At 38.6% G+C, this 27,095-nt stretch overlaps 1 protein-coding gene across 1 annotated transcript in view; it reads left to right on the forward strand.

The window, feature by feature from the left end:
• The window catches only part of trim71 (tripartite motif containing 71, E3 ubiquitin protein ligase), a 42,802-nt gene extending 19,353 nt beyond the window's left edge, over window positions 1–23,449 (forward strand). The window contains exons 2-4 of the mRNA XM_063066665.1: window positions 2,917–3,084; window positions 15,487–15,621; window positions 16,674–23,449. Coding sequence (XP_062922735.1) covers window positions 2,917–3,084; window positions 15,487–15,621; window positions 16,674–18,125 — 1,755 coding nt within the window. The 3' untranslated portion in view covers window positions 18,126–23,449. The remainder of the gene's footprint in view (window positions 1–2,916; window positions 3,085–15,486; window positions 15,622–16,673) is intronic.
• The last annotated feature ends 3,646 nt before the right edge of the window (window positions 23,450–27,095 follow it).

A 27,095-nucleotide genomic window follows, 5' to 3' on the forward strand; every position in this document is an offset into this window, starting at 1 on the left:
CCCTGTGGGATGTTTGGAACCAGAATTGTGGTCTCAAAGCAAGGGCCACTGGGGTAGTGCACCTTTTGGAACTCTAGTATTTGAAACTAAGATTGATAAACCTACAGATATTAAGGAAATCGGGTGATGTGGAATCAATCCAAGTACAAGGGGCCAAGTGTATACATCTGATATTTCTGTTGTTAAAATGGTTTATAGGAACATCTTCTGATTGAGTGATTTCCATTCTTGTGTACATAAATCTCTAGTTGGTGACCTATTGTAAATGAAGTTGCTTTTAAATTGGTCTTTGTCCAAATGGATGTCCAGAATGTGGATGTTTTACAGACTGATATCTCAAGCTTTTTAAGAGTTTACTTTTAAATCTTTGCCAGATTGGCTGGCTCTATCATCTTAAGCAGTAACTGTTCTTCACATAGATTGCTGATGCGCCTTTTGAACAAGCTTGAAAGAAAATGGCCCACGTGTTCACAGAAAAAATGATCACAAAATGCTAGAGGAACACAGCAGGTCAGCTATCATCTATGGAGAGGCACTTGGGAACTTAAAGGGTCTCAGTCCAAAAATTTATGGACTGAAACATTGATCTGCTGAGTTCCTCCAGCATTGTTGCTCTAGATTTCCAGTATCTTGTGTTTTCGTACAGTAACGCATTGTATTGGTAAAAAGTTTCATTTCTACCAGTCCCATGTGAATATGATGTAGTATCTGCATCGAAGTCTTCAGATTTGAGAATTAGTCATGTCTCATAATCAGCCTTTGTTACCAGGTAGATCTGGCATCTATTAATTGCTCAGTGGCATTAATTGCTACCCAGTCTGCTGTGCAATTTCTACATTTTTCTTCATTTGCAGTTCATTTATCATTTAAATTTTTTTTTGTGGAACTCGTGTGTGCAATCTGGTTGATCCTGCTTGATTATTGTTACCTTCACAAAACAAGTTAATTGAATAGGGGTACTCTTTTTTTCTTGAGACTAGATATTTAACGGATTATTAAGACTTCATTGTGGTCTACAAACCGGAGGATAGGGATGTAGTTTGATTTTCCCCATATGCTGTCCAGAAACCTTGGATGGTGCTAAGGGAAGATCGTGCCCTTTCTCTCCATGCTGTCACTGAGGTACAAGGGTATTTTCATTGGACAGTTGTACTGCCAGCACCAGGTTTGGAGGAATTATGGAATCCTAGAAATCTGAAATAAAATGTTGGAAATGCCCAGCAGCTGAAGCAGAATGTGTGGGAAAAGAAAGAGTTTTAAGTTGAAAACTTTGTTTTACTAATCTACCGCAAATGATCATGTGTTCGCCTCAGTACCTTGATCTCATCTGTTTTTAATTTCAAAGTAGATAGTTGTGGTTTGGAAGCTGAACATAGGGAAATTACAAATGCAGTATGGAAGGAAATGGCAGAAATATTAAAGAATGAAAATCATCAGAAATTGGAAATCCAAATGTAGTATTACTGGTAATGAAAGAAGGGAAACGTAACAGGGAGTTCAGACTAGATAACTATTTGTGTAATGGGAGGGGGAAGAGGGAGGGGTAACAATTAGTGCCAGTGTGGTTCTGTGGTAGGGAAATAATTTTCAACACTTTTTTAAAAAAAAATTGAACTGCTAGGGTAGTTAAAAGATAAAGTAGGATGTAATTTACCGAAAGGCATTTGATACCAGTTAGGCTGTTTCATGCTGTATGATTCTAAAATGCCACAAGGTGTTGCCTTGTCATGCTGAGGATCATGTGTTATATTGTGTAAAAGGATTAGTTAACTAACTTAAGATGGGAATACATTGATTTGTGGTTAGCAAGCTGTAAGGAATAGCACATTGTGGACTCCAGCTATTTGCAGTGTGTATTGATAAATGAAAGAAAGAACACTGTTCACTGACAAAACACAAATTACCTATGCAGGTTGTGAGGATCTTTGCAAAAAGTCTGCAGAGGGATAAAGGTGAGTGGGCAACCAGGTGGCATTTGCATTATGCAATATATGATTATTTAGTATGTTAGGAAGAATATTATTTGAATCATGTCACTAATGAATACTGGTGAACGGAGAAATTATGTGCCTTGTGAAAGAAACACGCAATGCAAGGAATTATGTTTTTCTTTTTGTAAGAATGGTGAAGTAGAAAAGTGGGTTTTGCAGGGTCTCAGATGAAGCTGAGACAATGTAGTTTCCTTTCTGCAGGAAAAGTACAGTAGTTAATTTCTCAGTTGGAATTCAGTTCCATCCAGTTATCCAGTGAGGAAAGATCGAGTAAAGTGAGCATAAATCTTTGAAGTTCAGAAGAATCCAAGTGATTGGACAAAGCATCTTGGACCTGTATCATTTTTCTCAAATCTGTCAGAACTACATTTTCTATTTTTTAAAAATTGGGGAGATTTGACAAGCTCAGTGCTGTGAGGGGCCTAGATAATCAGTATTTAAGGCTGAGACATTTCTTCCGTTGAAGGTTGTGAATCCTTGGAATTCTTTTCTCAAAGCTCTGGGTGCTAGGTTACTGAGTATATTAAAGGCTGAGGTGATTTCTTTTAATTTGAGGCAATCAAGGGTTGTAGGGATCAGAAAGGAATGTGGAGTTAAAGCCAGTGGTGAGATCAGCCATTGAATTCTGGAGTGATCTTGTGGGGAATAAATTACCTACTACTTCTATGTTTTGAAATAACTTATGAATATTAAAAATCCCTGATTATTAGGAAGTGGAACCATGGTTACCATTTGAAATTTATAGTATTTTACCAAAAAATAATTATTGCACAATGAACTGAAGTTCCTTTTACAGAGCAATTTTGCAAAATTATTCATTAAAGCCTTATTTCATTCTTGCTTTCATGAACAAATTGAAGATTTTCTCTATACTAAATGTCTTAATTTGAAATTTATCAATGCTGATGGGTTTCTTCTGTTTCAGGTGATGCGTCTGTACTGTGATACCTGCGCTGTGCCGATTTGTCGAGAATGCACAATGAGCCGTCATGTAGGTCACAGCTTTGTCTACCTCCAGGATGCCGTACAGGACTCCAAAGAAATAACCTTACAGTTATTAGCAGATGCACAGCAAGGCCGGCAGGCCATTCAGGTTTGCAAATGTGAAGTTGTAATTTTCCTGAGTGTTTAATTTGCTCTAATCTTTTCTAATCTCTTATACTCTTACTCCTTTCTGATTTCCACCCTCCCTGCCCACCTCTCCCTGAACTTGTATGCCTTAGCAGTAGTAGAGATGTGGCCATTCGTGCTGTTCAGCTATATTGATTGTCAGAGCTATAACAGTTGATTCCTGTTAGCAAGATGTGTGCAATTTTTCTGAAGTTGTTTCTGAATGCAGTTGGCATTCAGAAATAGAGCTCGGTAAGTTTCGGGTCTTAAGTAGCTACATTTATACAAATGTGCTAAACATCCAGCAACATTTACAACTATGGACATACTAGATTAAAAAGCAAATGACCACCCCACCATTTGCTTTCCGACCCACAACCATAAATTTCCCATTTGAACTTGCAGAATCTCATATCCTCTACCAGTACTTGGCCTAATACAGCCGAGTGAATGAATCCTAGGACTTTTTGCTATGCTGAAACATGCAGTACACAATTCTGTATAAGGCTGCTGAGTCATAATGGGGCCTTTAATACTAGAACTAATGTAATGGCTTCCTTTTGGATTTTGGCATTTTCCGTATAAATGTTTTATCAAGGATTCTTTCTGTAAATCTATTAAGGAGCTACTTAAGGTAAGGGTACTTAAAATAAATTGTACGTCTTTCTTTTTCCTGTCTATTGTGGTTTGGAAAGTGATGGTGAGGCCTGTGTCAGTCAGGCTTGACCACGGTGTTGCGTCCTAGCCATTTTAGCTACGCAAGCCAGGGCAGTACAATATGGAGAGCAAGCTGTTGCCCATGTAGCAAACTCCCCCTCTCTAAGCATCATTTGAACCCAAATGAACAGCAGAGACCAATGCAGTTTGGTGCCAGCAGTGTCGCAGGAGTTGCCAGTCAGCTTTGAACTCAACGTAGGACTTCCTTTGAGAGTCCAGCTCTAGATTTTTCTCTCTGGGTTTACTCCTAAAGCCTTCACTATGAGAGGATATAGTCACAAGGCAGCAGAGGCTTAAGATCAGAGTTTTCCTTTTCCTAAATGAGCTGCCAACCATGGCTGACGAGCCCCATCTGCCCAAAGCGACTGGTTTTAAGGCTCCAGAAACCCACCTTTACCTCTTCTGTCCATAGAAACGGTTCTGCCGGGCATAGAAGCTGAGCCAAACGTGAAGGCCGGGAGCTGACTTGGTGGTCAGAGGCTTGGTGGTCTGCCATTGGGAGCACCTAATAGGTAGTGGGAGCTTGTTGCCACTACCACTCCCGGGAGCCACCAGAAAGTGAATGCTGCCGTGAACCATGTTTACCTAGCACTGCTATTTAAACATTGCTTGCACCCACAACAGTGTTTGGAAAATAATTTGTGAGCACAAAATCACTACCTATTTTGAGGAAGTCAGAAATGCATTCAGTTGTCAGGTTTATGGAGTCTTGTATGGTTTTTTTTATCAAGCATAGGCTTGGCGTTCTTCTAATACTTTCCTCCCTGAAAGGTACAAGATTGGTACCTTGTTTGAGTGTTATTAAACCCTTTGATACTTAGACATAAGACAGAAGATTCTTTGCTAAACTAGCTTTAAAAATAACCCCAGAATCATCAGTATTAGTGTCTTCTGTGTTCAGGAATATAATTAGTTTATTATGGAAAATTTGGTAACTGAGGGTGAGTATAAATCATAAGACAAAGGAGCAGAAGTAGGACATTCAGCCCATCGAGTCTGCTCTGCCATTTTATCATGAGCTGATCCATTCTCCTATTTAGTCCCACTCCCCTGCCTTCTCACCATAACCTTTGATGCCCTGGCTTCTCAGATACCTATCAATCTCTGCCTTAAAAACACCCAATGACTTGGCCTCCACTGCTGCCCGTGGCAACAAATTCCATAGATTCACCACCCTCTGACTAAAAAAATTCCTTCGCGTTTCTGTTCTGAATGGGCGCCCTTCAATCCTTAAATCATGCCCTCTTGTACTAGACTCCCCCATCATGGGAAACAACTTTACCACATCCACTCTGTCCATCAGCTTCTATTTGCTTGATTCGGCATGGCTGTTGAGTATACCTGTTGCAAACTCAACTGTTAGATTGTTTACTGGTCTTTGGGATGTTTCAACTTGGGTTTTATTTTGTCCTCTTACAAAGACAAAAGTTGAAGGACTTTAAGATTGCCTTGATTTAGCATTCAAGTCCACAGAGCAGTTAGCATTTGGCTGCCATTGACATAATCTGTAGAACCACCTTCAGTGTTGGTTGTACATTCTGTATTCATGATTAAGTTCCCACTGTGCCTGTACTTATCAGAATGGCAAAATGCCTTCTAAAGTACCTATTAAAAGTATAAAGTGTAATCCTCTGCTGTGTTTCAGCTTTTCTTGTTGTACTGTTAATGCAGTACTCTTTGTTCCCGAGCAGTTACTTTGGATATGGCTTAGCCACTTAATTCTTTGATTCTTCTTTGAGTTGCAGAGCATTCTAGAAAGCCACGCTGCACAATGAGCAATCTACAGTTGCCATTCTACCAAATTGTTTGGACTTATTTTTTGTAATGTTATACCTCTGCTTTTCTTGCACTTCTTTAATTCTCTAATTTGGTGTTCAGTTTGTCTCATAACTGGTCATTTGTGGGTGTGGTGCTGAAGGAGAGCTGTCGTCAGATTAAAATCAGTATTGTTGGATAGAATGGCAGGACAGATGGATATTACCTGTAATGCACTGAAACCTTTGTCCCATGTCCAAATCCCAAGGCTTATCAAGATGAATGCAATTCCAGTAGCACGTGTTCTTGGATGAAACTGCTTGGTTTTTTTTCACACCAATTGTCATGTCTCTGTCTTGGTTGCAATGTACAATCCAAAATGTGTACTTTGCTAATACATTCTAAAGCCTTGGCCTCTTTCACTTGGGCAGGCTAGGGCAAATAGGCACATGCCAAACTGGCTGCCTTATTGTGATAGGGCATTCAGTCCATTAATCCAACCAGCTCCCAGCAGAGCAATCCCATCAGCCCTATTCTTCTTTATTGTGCTGTGCCCCTGCACCGTATTCCCTTCCATACCCATCAATTTCCCCTTTACTTATTTCGCCACTTCAAACGAAAGTTCACTGTAGTCGATTAACCTACGAAGGTAAATGCGAATGTATGTACTTTATAGACTGCACCCACTACCCTGGCATGACAAAGCATTGAAATGAAGGTGCAAAAGAGGTTTTTTTGGTATGGTCTATGACCATACAAGTCATAGGAGTAGAATTAGGCCGTTCAGCCCATTGAGTCTGCTCCACTGTTCCGTCATGGCTGATTCATTATCCCTTGCAACCCCATTGTCCTGCCTTCTCCCCATAACCTTTGAAGCCCTTACTAATCAAGAGCCAATCAACCTTCACTTTAAATATACCACTAGCTTGGTATGTCAAGTATATGGCAGCTTCTTTCAGAATAATACTGCCCAACCTATTCCTCTGCTTGCTCCTCCAGACTGCAAATTATTTTTTCAAGTGACTTTCAGGAACCTGTGAGGTGTTCCTTTTTCTTTGAAGCACATTGGTGCTTCCAGTCCAAAAATACAATGTAATTATGGTGAACTTCAGTGCTCTGAATACTTCGTGACTTCTTTTTGGGCAGAGTTGTTAGGTTATCTGTGAAAGTAGAACAGCTCTGTTTTTAGATTGAGCAAACAGGTTAATTTATAAGCATTCAGTTGCTCTTGCGTAATCTGTCTCCTGCCATTTGTCAGGTATTTTAATAATGAAGTCCCGCTTTTTAAAAAAAGCATTGAATGTTTCCAATTTTCAAGGCTAGTTGATTATTTTGAGTTTAAAAACTTGACTTTTAAAGACTAACTAGTAGGTTGAATTTTTTAATTTGTGAAGGGAAATTGACTTCCTTTCACTGCAGTGTTACATTTTCATACATAAAAGTCCTTTTTTAAAATTTGTATTTGATTAAATGAAATATGTGGAATGTGTAATAGATGGGCTTCCCAGACTTGAAACGTTACCATGTTTTTCCATTGGGGTAAACTGCCAAGTACAATAAATGAATTTATTTACTTAGGGGTGTTGCTGTCTAGCTGTTAAAATGGAAGCAGAGTTAAACTGTAGAGAGAAATGTGAAAGTATGAAGCTTGCCAGATTATTACATCTCAAAAGTCTCCCAATGAAATGTAAACATTGTAACTCGGCTGTTATGAATTTGTCTCTGCTTAGATAATCAAAACTCTTTAACATTAGTGAACTGCAACTTAATGTCAGCAATGTTTCTCTTCAATTCAGCGGCTTAATTTTGTATCCTGAAACCATTGAGTTGAGAATTTCATCATACTCAGAATGTGCTGTCTGACATTTATTGCCCATTCCTTAATGCTCCTGGAGGTGGCGATTACCAGTGGCGGTGGTCATTACTGCTGTGTTGAATAGGAAGTCTGAGGCTTCGATCTGTCAGTGAAATGGCAATGTTTCCAGGTCAGGACATTGCAACACTTGAAAGGGTGCCAGCATATATGGTGTCTCTGCGTTCCTGTTCCACATAGTTATCTTAGTGTTTAGGGCTGCATTAAATTCTTACTTGAAATGTATTTAAATCTTGTCCAAAGATTTGGACAAATCTTGCACCATCCTAACAGATACTTCACCTGAACTTGATGTTGGATAACTACAAATCTAAATAGGCTCTTCTCAAATTTAAATCTCAGTCTGAGGACTAGACCTGTGGGCTAAGCACACATCCCTGAGGTTCGTGAGTGTTGATTGTCAGTGAGTGAAGATGTTATTTCCAATCTGCGCTGATTGTGATCTGGTTAGGAAGTCAAGGATCCAGTTGCAGAGGGAACCATAGAGACCTGGGTTCTGGAGCTTTTCAATCAGAACTATAGGATATCTTTTTAACTATTTCTATGAAACTTTGATTAATTGGGGCAGGCGCTTAATTGGGTCAAGATGTCCTGATGTGTCCAATTAACAATCTACTGTAAATATAAGTGAATCATGCATTTCTCTGCTTTTGTGCATAAAATAGAACATCACACAGTTTTTGTCTTCCCCTATCTAGACAAAGACATTGAATCATTAACTTGCCAGATGTGATGTGTAACTTGCAAGACTCAGAACTGACCAAGCTCTTCTAGATACACATTCTGAATGTTTGTCTCAAAACTGTAGCGCTTGGTGTAGAATAAACTTGTTGCAAATTTTCTATGCGTTTATACCCCAATCTGTTGCTGCTGCCATATTAGAAATCAGTGGTTGTGCATAATAGTCCATTTACAACTGAATTGGTGTCAATAATTTTCTTTTTTATAATCTTATTATGACCGGTAGAAAGAGCGATTGAGCACAGTCTGAATTGAATTGAATTTTTTTACATCCTTTACGCATATGAGTAAAAATCTGTTACGTTCCAGTCTGAATGTGCAATGTGTGATTTATAGTAATTTGTAAAGAATAGTATGTACAGTAATATCACATAAAAATACAATTATTATCAGTGTGAATGAATCAGTCTGGTGGAAGAAGCTTTCCTGGATGGTAGCAGCTAGAACAGTTTGTGGTCGGGTTGACTCGGGTCCCCAGTGATCCTTTGGGCCCTTTTTATGCACCTGTCACTGTAAATGTCCTGAATGGTGGGAAGTTCATATCTACAGATGCGCTGGCCTGTCTGTACCACTCTCTGCAGAGTCCTGTGATTGAGGGAAGTACAGTTCCCATACCAAGCAGTAATGCAGCCAGTCAGGATGCTCTCAATTGTGCCCCTGTAGGAAGTCCTTAGGATTTGGGGATTCATGCCAATCTTCTTCAACCACCTGAAGCGCTTTTGTACTTTTTTTCATCACACGGCTGGTATGTACAGAACACACAAGATCTTCGGTGATGTGTATGCTGAGGAACTTAAAGCTGTTCACCCTCTCAACCACACATCCATTGACGTCAATTGGGGTTAGCCTGTCTCCATTCCTCCCTGTAGTCCACAACCAGCTCCTTTGTTTTTGCAGTGTTGTTTTCTTGACACCACTGTCAGGGTGATGACTACTGCTGTGTAGGCTGCTTCATTATTATTGAGATGAGGCCAATCATGTAGTATCGTAAGCAAATTTAATTAGCAGATTGGAGCTGTGGATGACGGCATGATCATGGGTATACAGAGTGTAAAGGAGGGCTTTATTCCCTGGAGCGTAGAAGAATGAGGGGAGATTTGATAGAGGTATATAAAATTATGATGGGTATAGATAGAGTGAATGCAAGCAGGTTTTTTCCACTGAGGCAAGGGGAGAAAAAAACCCAGAGGACATGGGTTAAAGGAGAGGGGGGAAAAGTTTAAAGGGAACATTAGGGGGGGCTTCTTCACACAGAGTGGTGGGAGTATGGAATGAGCTGCCAGACGAGGTGGTAAATGCGGGTTCTTTTTTAACATTTAAGAATAAATAGGACAGATACATGGATGGGAGGTGTATGGAGGGATATGGTCCGTGTGCAGGTCAGTGGGACTAGGCAGAAAATGGTTCGGCACAGCCAAGAAGGGCCAAAGGGCCTGTTTCTGTGCTGTAGTTTCTATGGTTCTATGGGGCTTAGGACACAGACCTGAAGGGCTCCTGTGTTGAGAGGCAGAGGTGAGGGAGCCCACTCTTACCACCTGCAGGCGATCTGAGTCTGCCAATGTTTTGTTGTTTGAATTTTAATAATTTTATTGAATTAATGTTCCATTTCATGAGACTGCATTTGATCAACGTACCTTAAGTGTTTCAAATTCGAGGCAAATAATTTTTTAATTAACTTTATTGCTGCTAAGGAATGACAGTTGATTTTTTTATTCCCACAGCCAGTTAAAAAAGGAAAAAAAAATATTCTAGCAGCAGTATTTTCTGCAGATAGCATAGGTTAGAGTTGTATAGAATTTTTACAGTGAGCGCTTTCTTGCACCGTGAAAGGCTGTATTCACTCACAGGATGTGGATATTGCTGCGAAAACCAGCATTTCTTGTCTCTTGGACTGAGTCATTTACTAGGGTCTTTCAGAGGACAATTGAGTCAACCGTGCTGATGAGTTTAATGTTTGATATGGGCCATGCAGGGTAACGATACCAGATTTCCATCTGAAAATCGTTTGGTATCAGATTCTTTTGACTATATAGTAGCTTCTTTCACAATGACAGAATTTATTAATATAACTGAAGATTTATTTAAATATTTTAAATTAGGGAATGGGGTATGAGGAATGGTAATCCAGCTGAAAAGTGGGAAGATAATTTTTCTTAATGAGTTGTAAGTCATCTAGAGATTGTCCTACTTTGCATTGAGTTGATTTTTCAGCAGCACCATATTGCCTTTTTTATATATTGGAACTGAGTAAATGGATTTCTAGGCCAAGATGGTAATGCATTTCATCCTTTTGCTCAAGTATCTGCAAATAGGATTCTAAAGGGGAGGACATCTTTGACTTATTTTAAGGATTTCAGAAGCTTGGTGGATGAATATGAACTATTGGATACCTACCCTGTATGTTCATTTGCAAAAGATACTCGATAAAGTACCTCGAAAGGTTACTGTGACCGATTAAAAATACATGGAATAGGTAGAGGATTAGCTAATTCGAAGAAGATAGATTTGGGCCAAATAAAATGGGCCATTTTAGACCACAAGACATAGCAGAATTAGGCATTTGGCCTTTTGAGTCTGCTCCACCATTCAATCAAAGCTGATCCATTTCTCCCCCTCCTCAGCCACACTCCCCAGCCTTCTCCCCGTAACCTTTGATGCCATGTCCAATCAGGAACCTATCAATCTCTGGCTTAAATGCATTCAATGACCTGGCCTCCACAGCTGCCTGTGGTAACAAATTCCACAAATTCACCACCCTCTGGCTACAGCAATTTCTCTGCATCTGTTTTAAATGGGCACTACTCTATCCAGAGGCTGTGCCCTATTGTCTTAGACTCCCCTCCCCAAGAAAACATCCTTTCCACATCTATTGTGTTTAGGTCTTTCGACGTTTGAAAGGTTTCAATGAGATTCTCTTCCCCACCCCCCACATCCTTCTGAATTCCAGCAAGTACAGACCCAGAACCATCAAATGTTCCTCATATGATAACACTTTCATTCCTGCAATCATCCTTGTGAACCTCCTCTGGACCAGCTTCAATGCCAGCACATCTCTTCTAAGTTTTGAGGAGCCCAAACCTACACAATACTCAAGGTGAGGCCTCACCAGTGCAACATCACATCCCTGCTCCTGTATTCTTGACGGCTTGAAATGCTAACATTTCATTTGCCTTCCTCACCACCGACTCAATCTGCAAGTTGACCTGTCTCTTTACATCTCAGATTTTTGAATTTTCTCCCCATTTAGAAAATAACCTAAATTTATTTCTACTACCAAAGTGCATGCCCGTACATTTCCAACATTGTAATTCATTTGCCACTTTCTTGCCCATTCTCCTTGGGTCCTTAAGTCTCAAGTCCTTCTTCTTTCCTCAACACTACCTACCACTCCACCAATCTTCCATATCATCTGCAAACTTGGCAACAAAGCCATCTATTCCATCTAAATCATTTATATATAAGCATAAGAAGAAGTGGTCCCAACTCTGACCCCTGTGGAACACCATTAGTCACCGGCAGCCAACCAGACAAAGGATCCTTTTATTTCCACTCAGCCAATGCCTAACCATCTTAGTAACTTTCCTGTAATACCATGGGCTGTTAACTTGGTAAGCAGTCTCATGTGTGGCACTTTGTAATGTACTATGAAACAATGTGTTCATGGCATTTCCAAAAATTGCTCACTGAAAATTGTGATTTCAGTGTGAAAAGCTAGTTAATCCCTTGTTTGGGAAATCCCCTTCCTGAATGAAATTAGCATGTGAATAAATATTTAAGTTAGTGTTAGGAAATTTATGGCAAGGCAGATCTGTTTTTAAGCAATTTGGTATTTTTGACCAAACTGGTCATTGCATTATTTGCTACGGTAAACCCGAACTATGCTTCAGATGTTGTCCTTGGAAATAGCAGTTGATGAAAGACAGGCTTTTGGAAGAAAATTTTAAAGCAAGTAACATTTTGAATAGACATGTGAACATGTAGAATGAGAGGGCTTGTGTTTTGTAGCAACTTCTATTAGATAACTTGAGCAAGCTCAAGTTATTAAAACATTAAAAGAATAACAGCTCACTGTTGCATAAGAGCTAGAGCTGTTGAAGTTCATGTTGGGAGCTCAGCATGGTTGAATGACAAGAGTTGAGATGTACATTTGGGCAATGTTATTAAAAACCCCTTTTGGAAGCATTTCAGTAGCATAGTGAATGCTTCACGTATAAGTCTCTAGAATGGGAGTACTCCAAATCTGCACCTATTGACGTCATCAAGCAAACTGACAAAGCAGTGATGCCCATCTGCTTATCAGTTTCAACATTACAATTAGCTTAAGCTGGTTTTAAGTTTACTTCACAGCTTGTAACATTCAGAAAATGTTTAATTTTATAATTTGATTTCACAAAGGAATAGACAGGATTGAATTATCCAGTTATCTAATGATCAGATTTACTGCTGTTTGAAAAATAAATGATATCAAGAGTGTTGGAGGCAGTTGAATCTTTTATATGGCAAGCATTTGTCTCAGGTTACCATCTCAGAAATTATGGTGCATTTGCACAGCTTGGCACTGAAAAAAATGTTTATAATCCACAAAATAGTGTTGCCACTGAGGGTGCTGCACACTTTAAAAATTCTGTTGAATAAGTTGATCTGATAGACTTCAGTCAAATAAAAGTGCTGTCTTTTGGTTGTGCGATTGGAACTGTACGTAGATCAGAGTGAATAATCCAGCTTCAAGATGTACATCATATTTTGGCCCATGATAGTTCTGTAAGTTCATTATTGTAGTCTGAATTGGAAAGAAATAATGGATTTCAACATGTACTTGATAGTTAACTATCATCCTTCGAGATTACTTCTGAAGTGTGATCTCTGCATTTACAATTCCTGTTTGTACTGCAACAATTTGCTTTTGTCTTGTTCTTTGGAATTGGAGCATTGCTAGTAAAAGCTGAAATTTTTGGCACCTGTTTACCCTTAATGTCTTTTGATTTTTGGATACAGTGGAGAAAGAGCTAAAGATTATAAAGAAATGGTTTGATGTTGACAAGTTATCACTGAATCTAAGTAAAACTAAATTCATAATATTTGGAAACCGTGTACCAAACTCGTATAGTAAACTTGGAATAAATGATGTTGAAATTGATGAGGTATCTGAAACAAAATTTTTAGGAGTAGTAATAGATAATAAATTATGCCAAAGCAAAACTGTCAAAATCTATTACAATACTGTACTGCAAGATTTCTTAAATCAGGAATCTTTGTATACATTATACTGTTCACTTATACATGACTTACTGTGTAGAGGTATGGTGAAATACATACAAAACAAATACAAACTCAATTTTCTACTCCAAAAGAAAGTCATACTCATTGTAAATAAGACAATTTATTATGAGCCAACCAGTCCACTATTTATTCAACTAAACACTTCAAAATTCAGAGATTTCGTACATTTTAAAATCATACAAATTATGTATAAAGTAAAAAATGGACAGCTACCACAAAGTATCCAAAGGTTGTTTAAAATGAGAGAAAGTCAACATGATTTGAGAGGAACGTATATATTTTAAAAACAAAAGGATAAGAACAAATGTAGAAAATCTCATTGTATTTCAGTCAGAGGGGTGAATCTATGGAACAGTTGTAGTGAGAATTTAAAAACGTGCGCCACACTTACCAAGTTTTAAAAATTATTTTAAAATAATTGAACAAATAACATACATGATTTAAAATAAATAGGAGTAATGTAAATAAATGGTACTTGAAATTGGATTTTGTGTTAAAAGATTATGAAATTTTTGTTTTGATGTGCTGATTGACACCAAATATGTTGTGTAAGTAAGAGGGGTAGGTGTAATGAGCTGTAGCTTCAGCCTACACCCTTTCGGTCTGTCTTAAAGAATATCTTTTTTTGTTGTAATTTTGTCTTATGAAATCATCGTTGAAAATTATCCTTTTTATGTTTGTACCGACCAAAATAAATTTCATTCATTCATTTTAGTCTTAACAACACCCTTGAAGTCATGCAGTTAAATAGTGCTTAACAGCCATTGATACTAAAGATCCAAATACTTGTTAGTCCAGGGTGTTTTGGGGGTTAATCCTGAGGGAAAATCCCTTCTCAAAAATTTATTGCAGCCTTGATCAAAATTCTGGTTGGCTGTCAAGGAGTTTGGGGAGGAAAAGTTAAACTAGTCATATGTTGAATAAAAGTAATTCTGCGCCAAAGGTTATGGTAGTTAGATTTTATTGATTATTTTAGTATTACTACTGTAGTAACAGTAAATTTTATTTTTTTGTTCAAAGCTGGAAAACTGGCTCATAATGAAACTTTTTGAATCCTCCCCTACTGCAGTAAAATGTTCAGAAATGGTATTCCAGGTTGCAGATGGCAAAATTTGTTTTTTTTTGTCATTGTTAGTTTGAAATGTATCCTTGGAAAATGAGGTTTTAATTACAGATTTGAGTGAAGTGTAGCTTTGTATAAATTAAATACCCAGTGGACCCTCAGCGATGAGGAATCTCCATACTGGCGTTGACTGTACTTCAGTACCTTAGCAACACACACAGAATGCTGGAAGAACTCAGCAGACTCGGCAGCATCTATGGAAAAGAGTAAATAGTCGATGTTTTGGGCTGAGACCCTTCTTCAGTCCCTTATCTGTGTTTGTTGAGCCTGAAATAAAGTGTGACTGCAGGCAATTTTACTCTTCATTTGAGACATTATACAAATTAGTCTAATCTTGAAGTTCAAAGTAAATGTATGGCACCATATGCAACCATGAAATTCACTTTTTTGTGGCATACTCAATAAATCTGTAATACAGTCAAATGAAAGGCCACACTTGGTGTTCAACCAGAATGCAAAAGGTGATAATGTGCAAATACAAAAATAAATAATAAACAATAAATTCATGAGTTGAAGTCTTTGAAAAGTGAGTCCATGGGTTGTTGGAACATTTCAGGGATGGGGCTAACAGTTCAGTGAGTGGTTTGGGCTCCTTTTAATTTCCTTAAATTTGAAATTTCATTAATCAGCTGTCTTACAATTAAGTAGAATTACATCTCAAAGCTTTGGGTGCTGGGGGCAATTTTAAAACTTAAAAATGAGAAGAGTTTTGGATAAGAGTCTTGTATAATTGTCCCTCTGAACATGTAGTTCTGATACTTTGGAGCATTTGTGTGATGCCAGTGCTTTTTGTTCAGTGGCCATGTGAGTGTAAATAATGTTATTTGTGATATTAATTATACTTGCACCTCTTCCCTATTATTACCATTGCCCCATACTTCCTCTCCATCTTGCAGCTCAGTATAGAGAAGGTTCGAGCTATGGTGGAACAAGTGGAGATGAAAGCTCAAGTTATTCGATCAGAAGTCAAAGCGGTAACTTCACGGCACAAGAAGGCTTTAGAGGAACGTGAATGTGAGCTATTAAGAAAAGTGAGTTGGAGTTTGCTCAATTTCTTTTTCTCTGAACACACTTTCCAGTCTATCTGTTTGATTCTATTTCAAATCATTGTATTAATTTGGATTAAATTCAAGTTCTGATAGTTGAACTCTGAACTGCAGCATATAGTTTGACTGATGCAACTCAATATTTAATGTCAGGTGGAATATTGCCACTTGCCCTACTACAAAATTTCTTTGCCTCTCAAATGTTATATTTGGACTTGTATGTGGATTTAATGATGTTTCCAGTTTCACTTGTTTTGAGTTAAAGGAAGTGATGTTACTCGTGATAGATGCGGTGTGGATTCAGTCCACTGAGCATCATCCACCCAATTACAGTAACCCAAGATTAATCCCATTTGTGTTTTATTTATAGATACAGTAACATGGGTCAGGAGCCCACATTATCCAATTGTACCCGTGCAACCAATTAACCCACTAATCTGTATGTTTTTGGACTGTGGGAGGAAACTGGAGCACCCAGAAGAAACACACACTGCCAAGGGGAGAACTTACAAACTCCTCTCAGGCGGCGGTGGGAATTGAACCTTGGTCACTGGCACTGTGATAGCTTTGCTATCCTACATTCTCATCAACTTCCCCCATAATCTGCCAATCACCTGCACAATAGGGGCAATTTACAATGGCCAGTTAAACTCCCAACCCACACTTTACAGAAGAAACCCACGTAGTTATGGGAAGACAGCATTGGAAACCAGGATTACTTCCCAGGCCTCTGGTGTTGAGGTCTTCTAATGGCTCTTCTAACGTGCCATTGTCCTGCTTTGGTAATGATGGACACAAAGGTGGTGGTTGCAGATCAGTAGGTCTCATGCATTAATAGTGATGGTTCTTGTTCTTCTGTCTTTATACGTTTGTATATTTTTTAAAAAGAGTGCAATCTGTTTGAGTGAAATGTCAGAGGGCAAGTGATGTATTTCAGCAGAGAAGAAAATGTTATATTAAAGTAAATATTCATAGAAGTAATTTTTTGGAATAATGTTCAATATTTTCAATATTAATTAAAATCTTCATATGAATAGGTGGAAAAGATCCGGCAAATGAAGGCCAAGACTCTGCACCTCCAAGTAGAAGCACTGCGTGAGAATTTATCCAGGCTGGAGAGCACAATAGACTGTGTGCAGAAGGCCCTATTAGATGGGCGAGATGTGGATGTACTCTTGGCAAAAGAGCAAATGTTTGTCCAAATCCAAGATCTGAAGAAACTTAGGAATCTCCTCCAACCTCAGGATGACGACACCCTTTCATTCATTCCACCTGATGGTGTATTATACAAGGCCATCAAGTCATTAGGCATAATCAGTAGCAGTGCATATGCCCCACTATCTACAGCTACTGGTGAGGGACTGAAACGAGCACTGCGTGGGAAAATGAGCAGCTTCACCGTGATCACCAAGGATCACACTGGCGAAGGGAGATCATCTGGTGGTGATTTGGTAGTAGTTGTTATAATGGGACCTGATGGGTGTCTCTTTCGAGCAGATGTTCTTGATCATCATGATGGCACCTATGCAGTTAATTACTCCCCACACCTGGAAGGAGAGCATGTAGTTTCAGTCACAATTCGTGGGCAACATATTGAGAATAGCCCCTTCCGTGTAATTGTCAAAGCAGGTCGTAACTACACTGGGATTGGGCTTCCAATTTGCTCTTTTGGTGGAGAAGGGGATGAGGATGGGCAGCTCTGTCGGCCATGGGGCGTCTGTGTCAACAAAGAAGGTTATATCATTATTGCTGATCGTAGCAATAATCGTGTCCAGGTGTTCACACCAAGTGGGACATATCACCACAAGTTTGGCACAGCAGGTTCCAGACCTGGACAATTTGATCGTCCGGCTGGTGTTGCATGTGATCAGAATTGTCGGATCATAGTGGCCGATAAGGACAACCACCGTATTCAGGTTTTCACCTTTGAGGGGCAGTTCATCCTTAAATTTGGGGAGAAAGGAAGCAAAAATGGCCAATTCAACTATCCTTGGGATGTTGCCGTCAATACTGATGGGAAGATCCTGGTGTCAGACACCCGCAATCACAGAGTTCAGCTTTTTGGCCCAGATGGAAACTTTGTCAGTAAATATGGCTTTGAGGGGGCTTTGTGGAAGCACTTTGATTCTCCTCGTGGAGTGGCCTTTAACCATGAAGGACACCTAGTGGTAACAGATTTCAACAATCACCGGCTGCTGGTAATCCACCCTGACTTCCAGTCAGCACGCTTCCTTGGTTCCGAAGGCACAAGCAACGGGCAGTTCCTCCGACCTCAGGGTGTAGCAATTGACCAAGAAGGCCGCATCATTGTAGCCGACTCCAGGAATCATCGTATTCAGATCTTTGAACCAAATGGCAACTTCCTGTGCAAGTTTGGGACGCAAGGCAGTGGCTTTGGGCAGATGGACCGTCCATCTGGAATAGCCCTAATGCCAGATGGACTGATAGTAGTCGTCGACTTTGGCAACAATCGTATCCTCTTGTTTTAATGCTGTGTTCTTGTTTTTCTATATTGTGGATTTGTTGCTCAGGGACAATGTCTTAATTGTTTTCCCTATAGAAGACAGGTATTTTTTTCTGTCATCTACCTCATGTTGGTATAGTGTGAGCTTGAGCTGTGAGACTACTTCAAAACTACATAAATTTATAGCAGACCTACCTCACTGCCTGCAGATGTTGGGCTGACTAATGTTTGAATATTTCCATGGAACTGTGCAAGTGTGTCCAGGCAATTGGTGCCTTTATGATCTGAATCCAAAGACTTGTATCTTAGTATTAAAAGTTGTCTTGTAGCTTTATTTAATGCAAATCTCTCAGGTAGGAAGACTATTGGCCACTTGTATAAGCCTAAAAATAGCCAATTGTGGGTGACTGATAAAGGCTTTGGCTGCCTACCTGCATACATGTTGTTTTCAGGGATTATTTGATATTGAACATCTTGTATGTTTAGCCCTATGCTTTCTGAATGTAACCCTACACTCCACCTGAATGTAAACTAAATACCTCTTTTGTTTTGTTTTAGGGTGTAATGTTCTTTGGCCTGATGCACATAGAAGCTCTTGAGGGGTTCTTCTGAGTGTTTATTTTGGGGTGTTTCGAAAAACAAAAATATTGAGTTATCATGTGATACCCTGAAGCTCAATCTATATTTATGGCACCTGGAATAATGAAAATATATTTACCTCTACTGCAATCTCAGGTACCTGTATGAAATCTATTTCCTACTCAATTAGTAGGCTGTATTTGGTCTTGGAGGCAGTATTACTTAGTATTGGAAGAGAATTGGCTGGTTTTAAAAATAAAAAGAATGCTCTGTTTTTGGCTCTTGTATAGTCCTAGTTGGGATCCGCAGAAAAATGGTGCAAATCTGCTTGGCATTTTACCATGTGCTGTGACCAATACCATAGACAGAAATTAGGTATGGGCCTAATTTGAATATCTAGTATGTTCTCAATGGTGGCCTTTCTCAATGGGAAAATATTCAATCATCTGAGCAATTGTACTCAGATATAATAGTGCTTTATGCATTATTTCTATTGGATTTTGAGAAGACCTGATCAGTTCTTTATTGCAGGGATTAAGAGAATGTGGTTGTATTCTGTCCTTTGGTAGAAATTAGCTCAGTTCTTTTCAACTTGAATATAATGGTTTTGTTTGCCATGCACTGAAGCAATGGTAGAACACGTGAAGATCCCCAAGGACTGGCAAGAATTACTGACTGTAACAGTGCTGTACGTGAATACTCTGGTAGAATTTTGGTTTCGTATTGGAGCAAGGATAGACTCCATAGATTTAATTCCTTCTCTCAATCACCTATTTCCTTGTAGCCCAAAGCAGCCAGTTTATTTAGAAACGAGACAAAATGTCTCTTTAAAATTATTCTACAGTGTTTATGCAAATTTCTATCACAGCCTTGAATTGGAATTTGAGCTTTAAAAAAAATCAGTATTTATAGTCTGGGAGCTGCAACATATAAACATGACACTTGCTTAAAAATTGTTAACAACCAAAGTAGTATAATTTTAATGCAGCCAGTTTCAGTTGACATTCTGGGATGCTCCACTACATCTGCCTTACTAGTCTGGTAATCAATGTTACAGGCACAATTTATTTCATGTTTAAAGACAACAGCAAAGCTACAAGGAATATATGTACCATCCTGGCAATCGTGGGATAAGGGTCCAGTAGTTCTTTAAAAAAAAACAGTGAACACTACGGATTTCCAAATGTCTCCCTGTTTTAACACAACTGCTTTTGTTTCAAAATTTGATTTTTGAACTTCACTGAAGTTCAGCTACTTATCAAAACATGGTGTTGCCCCAGAAAGGATTCGCTTTGAGCTTCAACAACAATGAATGCTTTGGCCAACCTCTGGATGCAGTCTTTCTAAATTCTAACGCACAAGTTCTGAAATGCAGAGTAATTTTAACCCTACTCCAAGCTGACTTAGCTGTTTAGTAGGAATTGTTTAGAATGGAGGTGGGTGGAAACGTTGGTCAGCAAACTATTGGGAAATCTATTATGACAGGGTAATATTTATACAAATCAAGTTCTATAGGTTCCAACCAATTTATGCAGAAAGGTAATAATTTCTAGCTGGTCTTCAATAGGATTGGAAATTACCTTAGAATATACATGATCCAGAGACAATTTAAAGTGTGTGTTCTGCATAATTGTGAAGTTCCTGATGGAGTGGTTTAACTTTCAAGATGAAACTGGCTAATGTGCTGCTTCAGGTGGACTGTAACAGTTGATTTGATAAATTGTGGTTAGCTGTTGTAGTGTAGAATGGCTTTTATTTTACACAATAGGAAATTGCTTGAGCAGTGGTTAATAATTCACACTAAACTGTTGTGGAACCAGTCAGTTTGAAATCTTTTAAAGCTCTCCAATGTTTTGAAATTTGAAATAAGCTTTGTCTTTAGAATTAAAGCTCTACTGAGTCTAGTTCCTGTACTTTGAATGCTGTGCTCTTAGCTTTGAGTTTTTTTTACAGTTGCAACATTATGTGGGCTGCTTTAGATCTTTTGGGCATTTTTTTTCCCTTCAGCACAAATTTAAAGATGCAAGCACACACCTGGCACCCCCACTTGGGGTGTTATCAAAGATAATGCCACTGCCTTTAAAAACCAAAATAAATAACTGTATAAACCAAGGCGGTTTGTTAATGTACCGTATTATTGAGTTCCTTTGGGATAGCAGTGATCCACATTTTTCAAAGCAAAGTATCTTCTGAAAGTAAAATAGGATGATCCCATTCCTAGTGTTCAAGTCTTTTGATGTGAAGTAGGACTCGGTGATTTCTGGAGTAATGGAGTTTTGACTTCTGACCATAACTGCTTTGCTGTGGCTCCTGGGGACTTCGCTAGTACAAAATATGATGACCTGTCTGATCATGTTGCTTCCCAAAGAGATCATCAGAAAGGATTTGGTGGAATGGCTGTTCAAAGCTGATTTGTTTGTAAATTTGTCTCTTGAACATTGTTTTAATGGGACCATATATAATAATGGAAGACCGGGGGACCTTTTCCAGATGTAAACTGCATGTTAAAGATTGGATTCAGGGGTGATGAAGTTAAATTTTATGAAAAAAACTATTCCTTATTCTTTCCTGCCTATTTGGCTTAGATGTCTGCTATCCAACTGGTAACTTAATATGTTCTTGATTCAAATGTGTGTAATGTTGAATTGTGTGATTTAAGACTTGGGATTATTCAAAACACGTCACTTTCCAATTTTGTACAAATCTCCATAGTCTATTTTAGCTTGAATTCAGAAAAAATTCACACAGCCTTACAAAACAAATGTGTAGAAAATTCACTAAAAGTGCTTAATGGATTTATGTTCACAATTCTTAAACTCAATCAGGCACAGTATTTTACCTCAACCTCAACAAAAAGATCAACTTGCAGAACCCTAAGTAGCCAATAATTTAGAGACTAGGGTCTTAATGATACATAATTCTCAGGGAAGTGATCCTACTCTCTGAAGGTTTTAGGGTTGCAAGACATGGTTCTCGTGCCTTGTCAGGTAATGGCTTTTGTCTACCTCGGTGCTTCTTTCTGCAGCAGTTTCAAACTACCTCAAGTTTCATCCCAGTTGGCTCACATGTCACTGGGCAAACGGCTTGCACCGGGGGCTAATTGTCATTGTTTTGATACTGGGATTTTAATGGAACCCATGAATCAGCTGCTGAAAAAGTGTAGAACAAAGTAGTATTTGAATACTGGTTGGTGTAAAACCTTACTAGTAGAACTAGGTTTATCTCCTTTGGCCACAGGAAATCCCATTCTGCCTGCAGTGACTTATTGACAGTATCTGAAGTTCAATTACAATCTTTTACAGGAAAGAAAGGGCTTTTACAATTGCAACATTCCTCCTTATTTGTAGCAAAATGTTATTTCCATTTACTGCATGAAGGACCTTTCTTCCTTTCGACTCAATGGCATCAAAAAGAAGATCCTGGGAAAATTTAAATTTTCTATCTAGTCCTGCTGAATGTTGCCAATTTATTAATATAAGCACACCACTTGAACTTTCAGTGCATCGATATAATTTCATCAAATTGTGGTGTTTCACATCTGTTGTTATTGAGTTGATAAAATGGTAGCCACCAGTTTTCCTTTCTCTACACATTGAATGTGTATACTTAAAAGTGTAGAAATAGTTGGAGACAGATCTTCAGAATAATTGCTGGGGAGAGGTGGCTGTGCCATGCTTGGCAGAGAGAAGTCTCGGATAAGGCAGATTTGGGAACCAGTTGGACTACTGGCCATAGAGGTTGTTCATAATCCACAAGTGTGCCTGCACAAATGAAACTTGGTGATTTAGGCACTTGGAATTGGTGGGTTTTCTAAGCTTGCCAGTAGGTCCAATTTAGTCTTGCAGGATTTGGCCTTTTTTACTAGCCAGTGCAGTTGTCTCAAACCTGACTTGAAATTCAGTAATCCATTTCACATACCTAAATAGTTTGATGTTAAAATGTAGACAAGAGTTGTTGACTATTCATTGACAAGATGTGACCCCAGTTGATAATGGGAGCACCTGATGTGCTGTTTGTTTAAAACAGATTTTGTTTTTGTGGACTGATTTTATGAAGTGCTTAAGTTTTTTTTTATATTCTGAAACTGGGTTTCAAACCACTAGTTAAGCAGACTTTATTCAAAATTTATTCTTGAGAATTTAAGTGTCTGGTCCAAGATCCAGAAATCCTGGTTGAGAAAACGTAATATATAGCTTAAAAGAAGTTTTCGCTGTTTTCTAAAAGCAGTGAAATTAAGTTCTGGGCTCATTATTTTAGAGGCAGAGCTGCAGTAAAATCAAAAGTTCTATTGATTTGTGTAAGAAGTGATTTTGCTTATTGCCTCTGTTCTAATTTTAACTGTAGTCTGTGTTCTAGATTAAGGGGATAGCATTAAAATGTCTGGTGCAAGTGGTCAAAGGCCCTTTTCTCAAACTTAGACAAGTGCCTCAAAATAACAGAGCCTGTATCTGTATTTAAAGATGTCCAAGCAGTATTGTTTAAGTTACTGTTGTGCAACAACCCAGCATTTAATGTTCATTGGTGGTTACCACTGCTTAAAGGAGAGGGGAAAATGGGGTCCTAGACTACCAAGAAGTTCATTTTAAAAGAAAATTCCTCTTGGGTTTGTCTTTACAGTAAGGTGACGGGTATTTTTTTTTCCTCCGTTATATAATTTACCTCTGAATTGTAAGACCCAGCCTCTGCACCAAAGAATGAGGTTTACTGACCTGGAACACTTCTTATTCCTGTGTGTTTGAAAGCCTAAATTGATGTTTGTGCAATTTTATCTGGATGAAAGTTCAATAAAATTTGTTTACAAGTTAGTACATTGTTGTATTATTTCTTTCAGAAACATTAATTTAATGTGATATGACCTTCAGGATTTTGTGGGGATTTTTCACAATGGACTGCGACCCAATTTTCTATTGATTATAACAAAGCATGTTTAATTTGAAAGGTGTTAAAAGTTGGAGGGTCCAAAGTTCATTAATTTATTATGGGGCTAAGTAAAAATATCAACCCCTGGGGTACAAAATTACCTATCCAATCGTCTACACTGAAATGAATTCATTTTAAACATGAGATTCTCCAGATGCTGGAAATTCAGAGCAATATGCCAAACGCTTGAGGAATTCAGCAGGTTAGGCAACATTATGGATGGGAATAAACAGTTAACATTTTGAGAAGGCCCTTCATCAGGATTTGATGGTTTCTTGCAAAATTTTGTAATTTATTGACAGTACAATGCTCTTAACATCCCATCATTTGGCAATCTAAACTTGCATCCATCATCTGCAACTACCTCCTAGAAACAGAATGAGGAGCCTGTAAATTCCTGTAAATTTTCCAACTTTTTTAGATATTAACTCTATGTACAAGAAATTAAGTTCCTTACACTGCTTTGGCTCTTTGTTGGAGATCTAAGACGGTCTGGATGACTCTAATATATTCTCCCAAGCATACGATTGCAAATTAGTGAATTTGTTCTCTGGACCACATTAGTAATGTGCTTGATCTATATGAAGCCTATAGTCTGAATGTACTGTCTTTACATAGATTAAATCTTTTTGTCTCCATTAGCTGCAATTGGAAGACCTATGAGATACCATAATTGTTCTTTTACTTGTTAACTATTATTTTCATCCCTATTGATTTTTTTGTGATCTTTTATTACTTAATCTCCATTTGTGCCTCTAAGTTCATCTGGTTACAAATGTTTTGTACACTCAGCCACTTCCATTTGGTCATTGATTTTAACATTTCCCAATGTTAAATATGCTTGCCCCTTACATTAAATAGGGCTGTAAATCTGAAACATAAGAGCCACATCTTTTGGGAGCAAACATTGCACATGTTTTTTTGGAATTGGTAAAGATTAAACTATTTTGGTAGTTCAAGACTAATGATTGAGTAAAGTGTGCTATTTCAGAATGTAATTCTTAATGGTGCTGAGAAAACAATGTCTTGATGGGTTATAAAATTCAGGCAGTTACCAAGATGTATAATGGTCTAAATTTTTTGGGACTTACTGGACCTTTTAATTGTGCCCCAAAATTAGATAATGTATTTTCATTATTAAAGTGCTATCCAGCAGAAAATGATTTTACCTGGAATAAAGTGCAATTGTAGCTATGTTTTCACCACCCTTGAAATTTGATTGGCTACTTTTCGTATGACCCAACTACATCCTGTCATGCATACTTGTACAACCACGATATAATCTGGAGCTAAATCCATCCAATGTTCACAAAATGCTGGAGAGAATCATTCTTTCCAATGCTGTATATTGCATTGTACTGCTGCAAAGCAACCACATGCCAGTGGTATTAAACCTGAGTCTGACTTCTCAGGTTTACGCATATCATTAACCATCCTAACTGATTATCCTGTCAGTCAAAGCTGGGTGCACACTGAGGGACGGCAGTCAAGGTAGGAAACCTGCTCCAAAAGAAACAGCATGAAACTGGCAGAAAAAGAACAACATGCCGTATCACAGGAGTGAGACTTTGACACACCTCTAAAACTAGAGGATTAACCTGGATTATATCACCTTTTAAAACAAGATCATTTAATCGAGGGCTAAAGGCCCCATACTCTGCTATACTGTTCTATTTCTATTACAAACATCATGTGGCCTTACTACTCATTCCATTTTCAATCATCACATCTCCAAATGACAGGCAATTATAAAATGGGATCTAACCCCTCACTGCAAATCTGTTGAAAGGGTGAAATCAGGTGCATAGGAATGCCTGTTATGCTCTGTCACACACATTGCTGCCTCCCTAAACACTACTGACACACAGCCTTGAACATCTATTAAAGTTCAGTGGTTTTTAATGTTCAGTTGTACTGGGGAGCATTATAACATTTGGAAAGCTTGTTTTTTGCTACTGCCTTCATTCAAAAGCAAGACGATGCATGTGGTAAGGAAAATGTCATGTGACTTGTGAATCCAATGTGCAGATTTTTTTTTGATCTGCTTTGGCAATGCCATGGAGTATGTACCCTATTTGGCCTTTTCAATAAAGCATTAATAACAGAGGTGAAAGTAATAAAGTCATTCTAGTTTGAATGAGAGGAGCGCAGCAAAATAACTCAGTAGATAAGTGAAATAATACATGGTCAAGCCTTACACTGACACTATGGTGGCCATAGTGGGTCAACAGTGTAATAACTTGTCTATTCCTTTCAATATCTGGGACATGGAAGCATGTTGCAGCAGCATCACTCCCCCTTATAACTGAAATGTCACAGATCTGGAAGTGGAACTTTAGAATAAACCATTAAACTTTTGTTAGCTCTATTCTATGGAGCTAACAATTCTATTCCCTTATCTCTATTCTATCTGTGCTGAAGGGTGCAATTATTCTGTTTGTCCTGTTGACAGCAGCCTACAAATGTATAGCTGCTGTAAAGTAATGCAAAATCCAGGATGCTACAAAGCCATTATTGAAAACAATCACATCAAACAAAGAACCTGGGAAACCAGAATTGGTTTTAGAAAGCTGTTAAATTGGGAGACCGTATAGGATGTTGGCGCATGGCCAAGTGGTTAAGGCATTCGTCTAGTGATTTGAAGGTCGTTAGTTCAAGCCTTAGCTGAGGCAGCGTGTGTGTCCTTGAGCAAGGCACTTAACCACACCAAGCTGCATGGGTCCTAAATACCCTTCCCTTGGACAACATCGATGGTGTGGAGAGGGGAGATGTACAGCATAGGCAACTGCTGGTCTTCCATACAAACCTTGCCCAGGCCTGCACCCTGGAAACTTTCCAAGGTGCAAATCCATGGCCTCATGAGACTAATGGATGCCTATTATAGGATAAGATAATAAGCAAATGAGACAGATTGAGTTTGAGGTTTGCAAGAGCACAAATTTGACAAGTTACCATGTAGGAAAGTATCAAAATAGTCAAAACTTCCAGCAACAAAGAGTTGCAGAAACTCATTTATTGTTGGAACAAATGTAGATGAGCAGAAGGGCCTGGAGTGTGAGTAGGGGTAATTGGCAATGGAAGCAATATGTGGCAGAAACCATGGTTCTATGTCAGCTATAGCTAGACTGCAAAAATTCTGGCTCTACTTTGGACAACTTCCTGGTGACCCAGCAGCTGATTTACTTGTCCAAGGACCAAGAACAGTGGCTTTAGTCTGTTAGGGTGTATTCTGAAGTTAGGGTATATAGCAAATATTAATTTCAACAGCCACCTGTCTTCAGCTCTGAATATGGATTGTAGATTGAATTTAAAATGCAGCTCACAACAATGGTCTTCCTGGAGGTGCATCTCAGGATAAATTGCAGACCAGGAAATACCCAAGTGACCGGCGATGTCCGCATGTGCATGAATGCAGCTCAGATTAACGCTCATTGGGTTGGTGTGAAGACCTGGATGTTTGAAACTGTGCAACTCAAAGGAAGCACTATGAATACAT

The sequence above is a fragment of the Mobula hypostoma genome, chromosome 14 (genome assembly GCF_963921235.1).
Source record: "Mobula hypostoma chromosome 14, sMobHyp1.1, whole genome shotgun sequence".
NCBI classification, from domain to species: Eukaryota; Metazoa; Chordata; class Chondrichthyes; order Myliobatiformes; family Myliobatidae; genus Mobula; species Mobula hypostoma.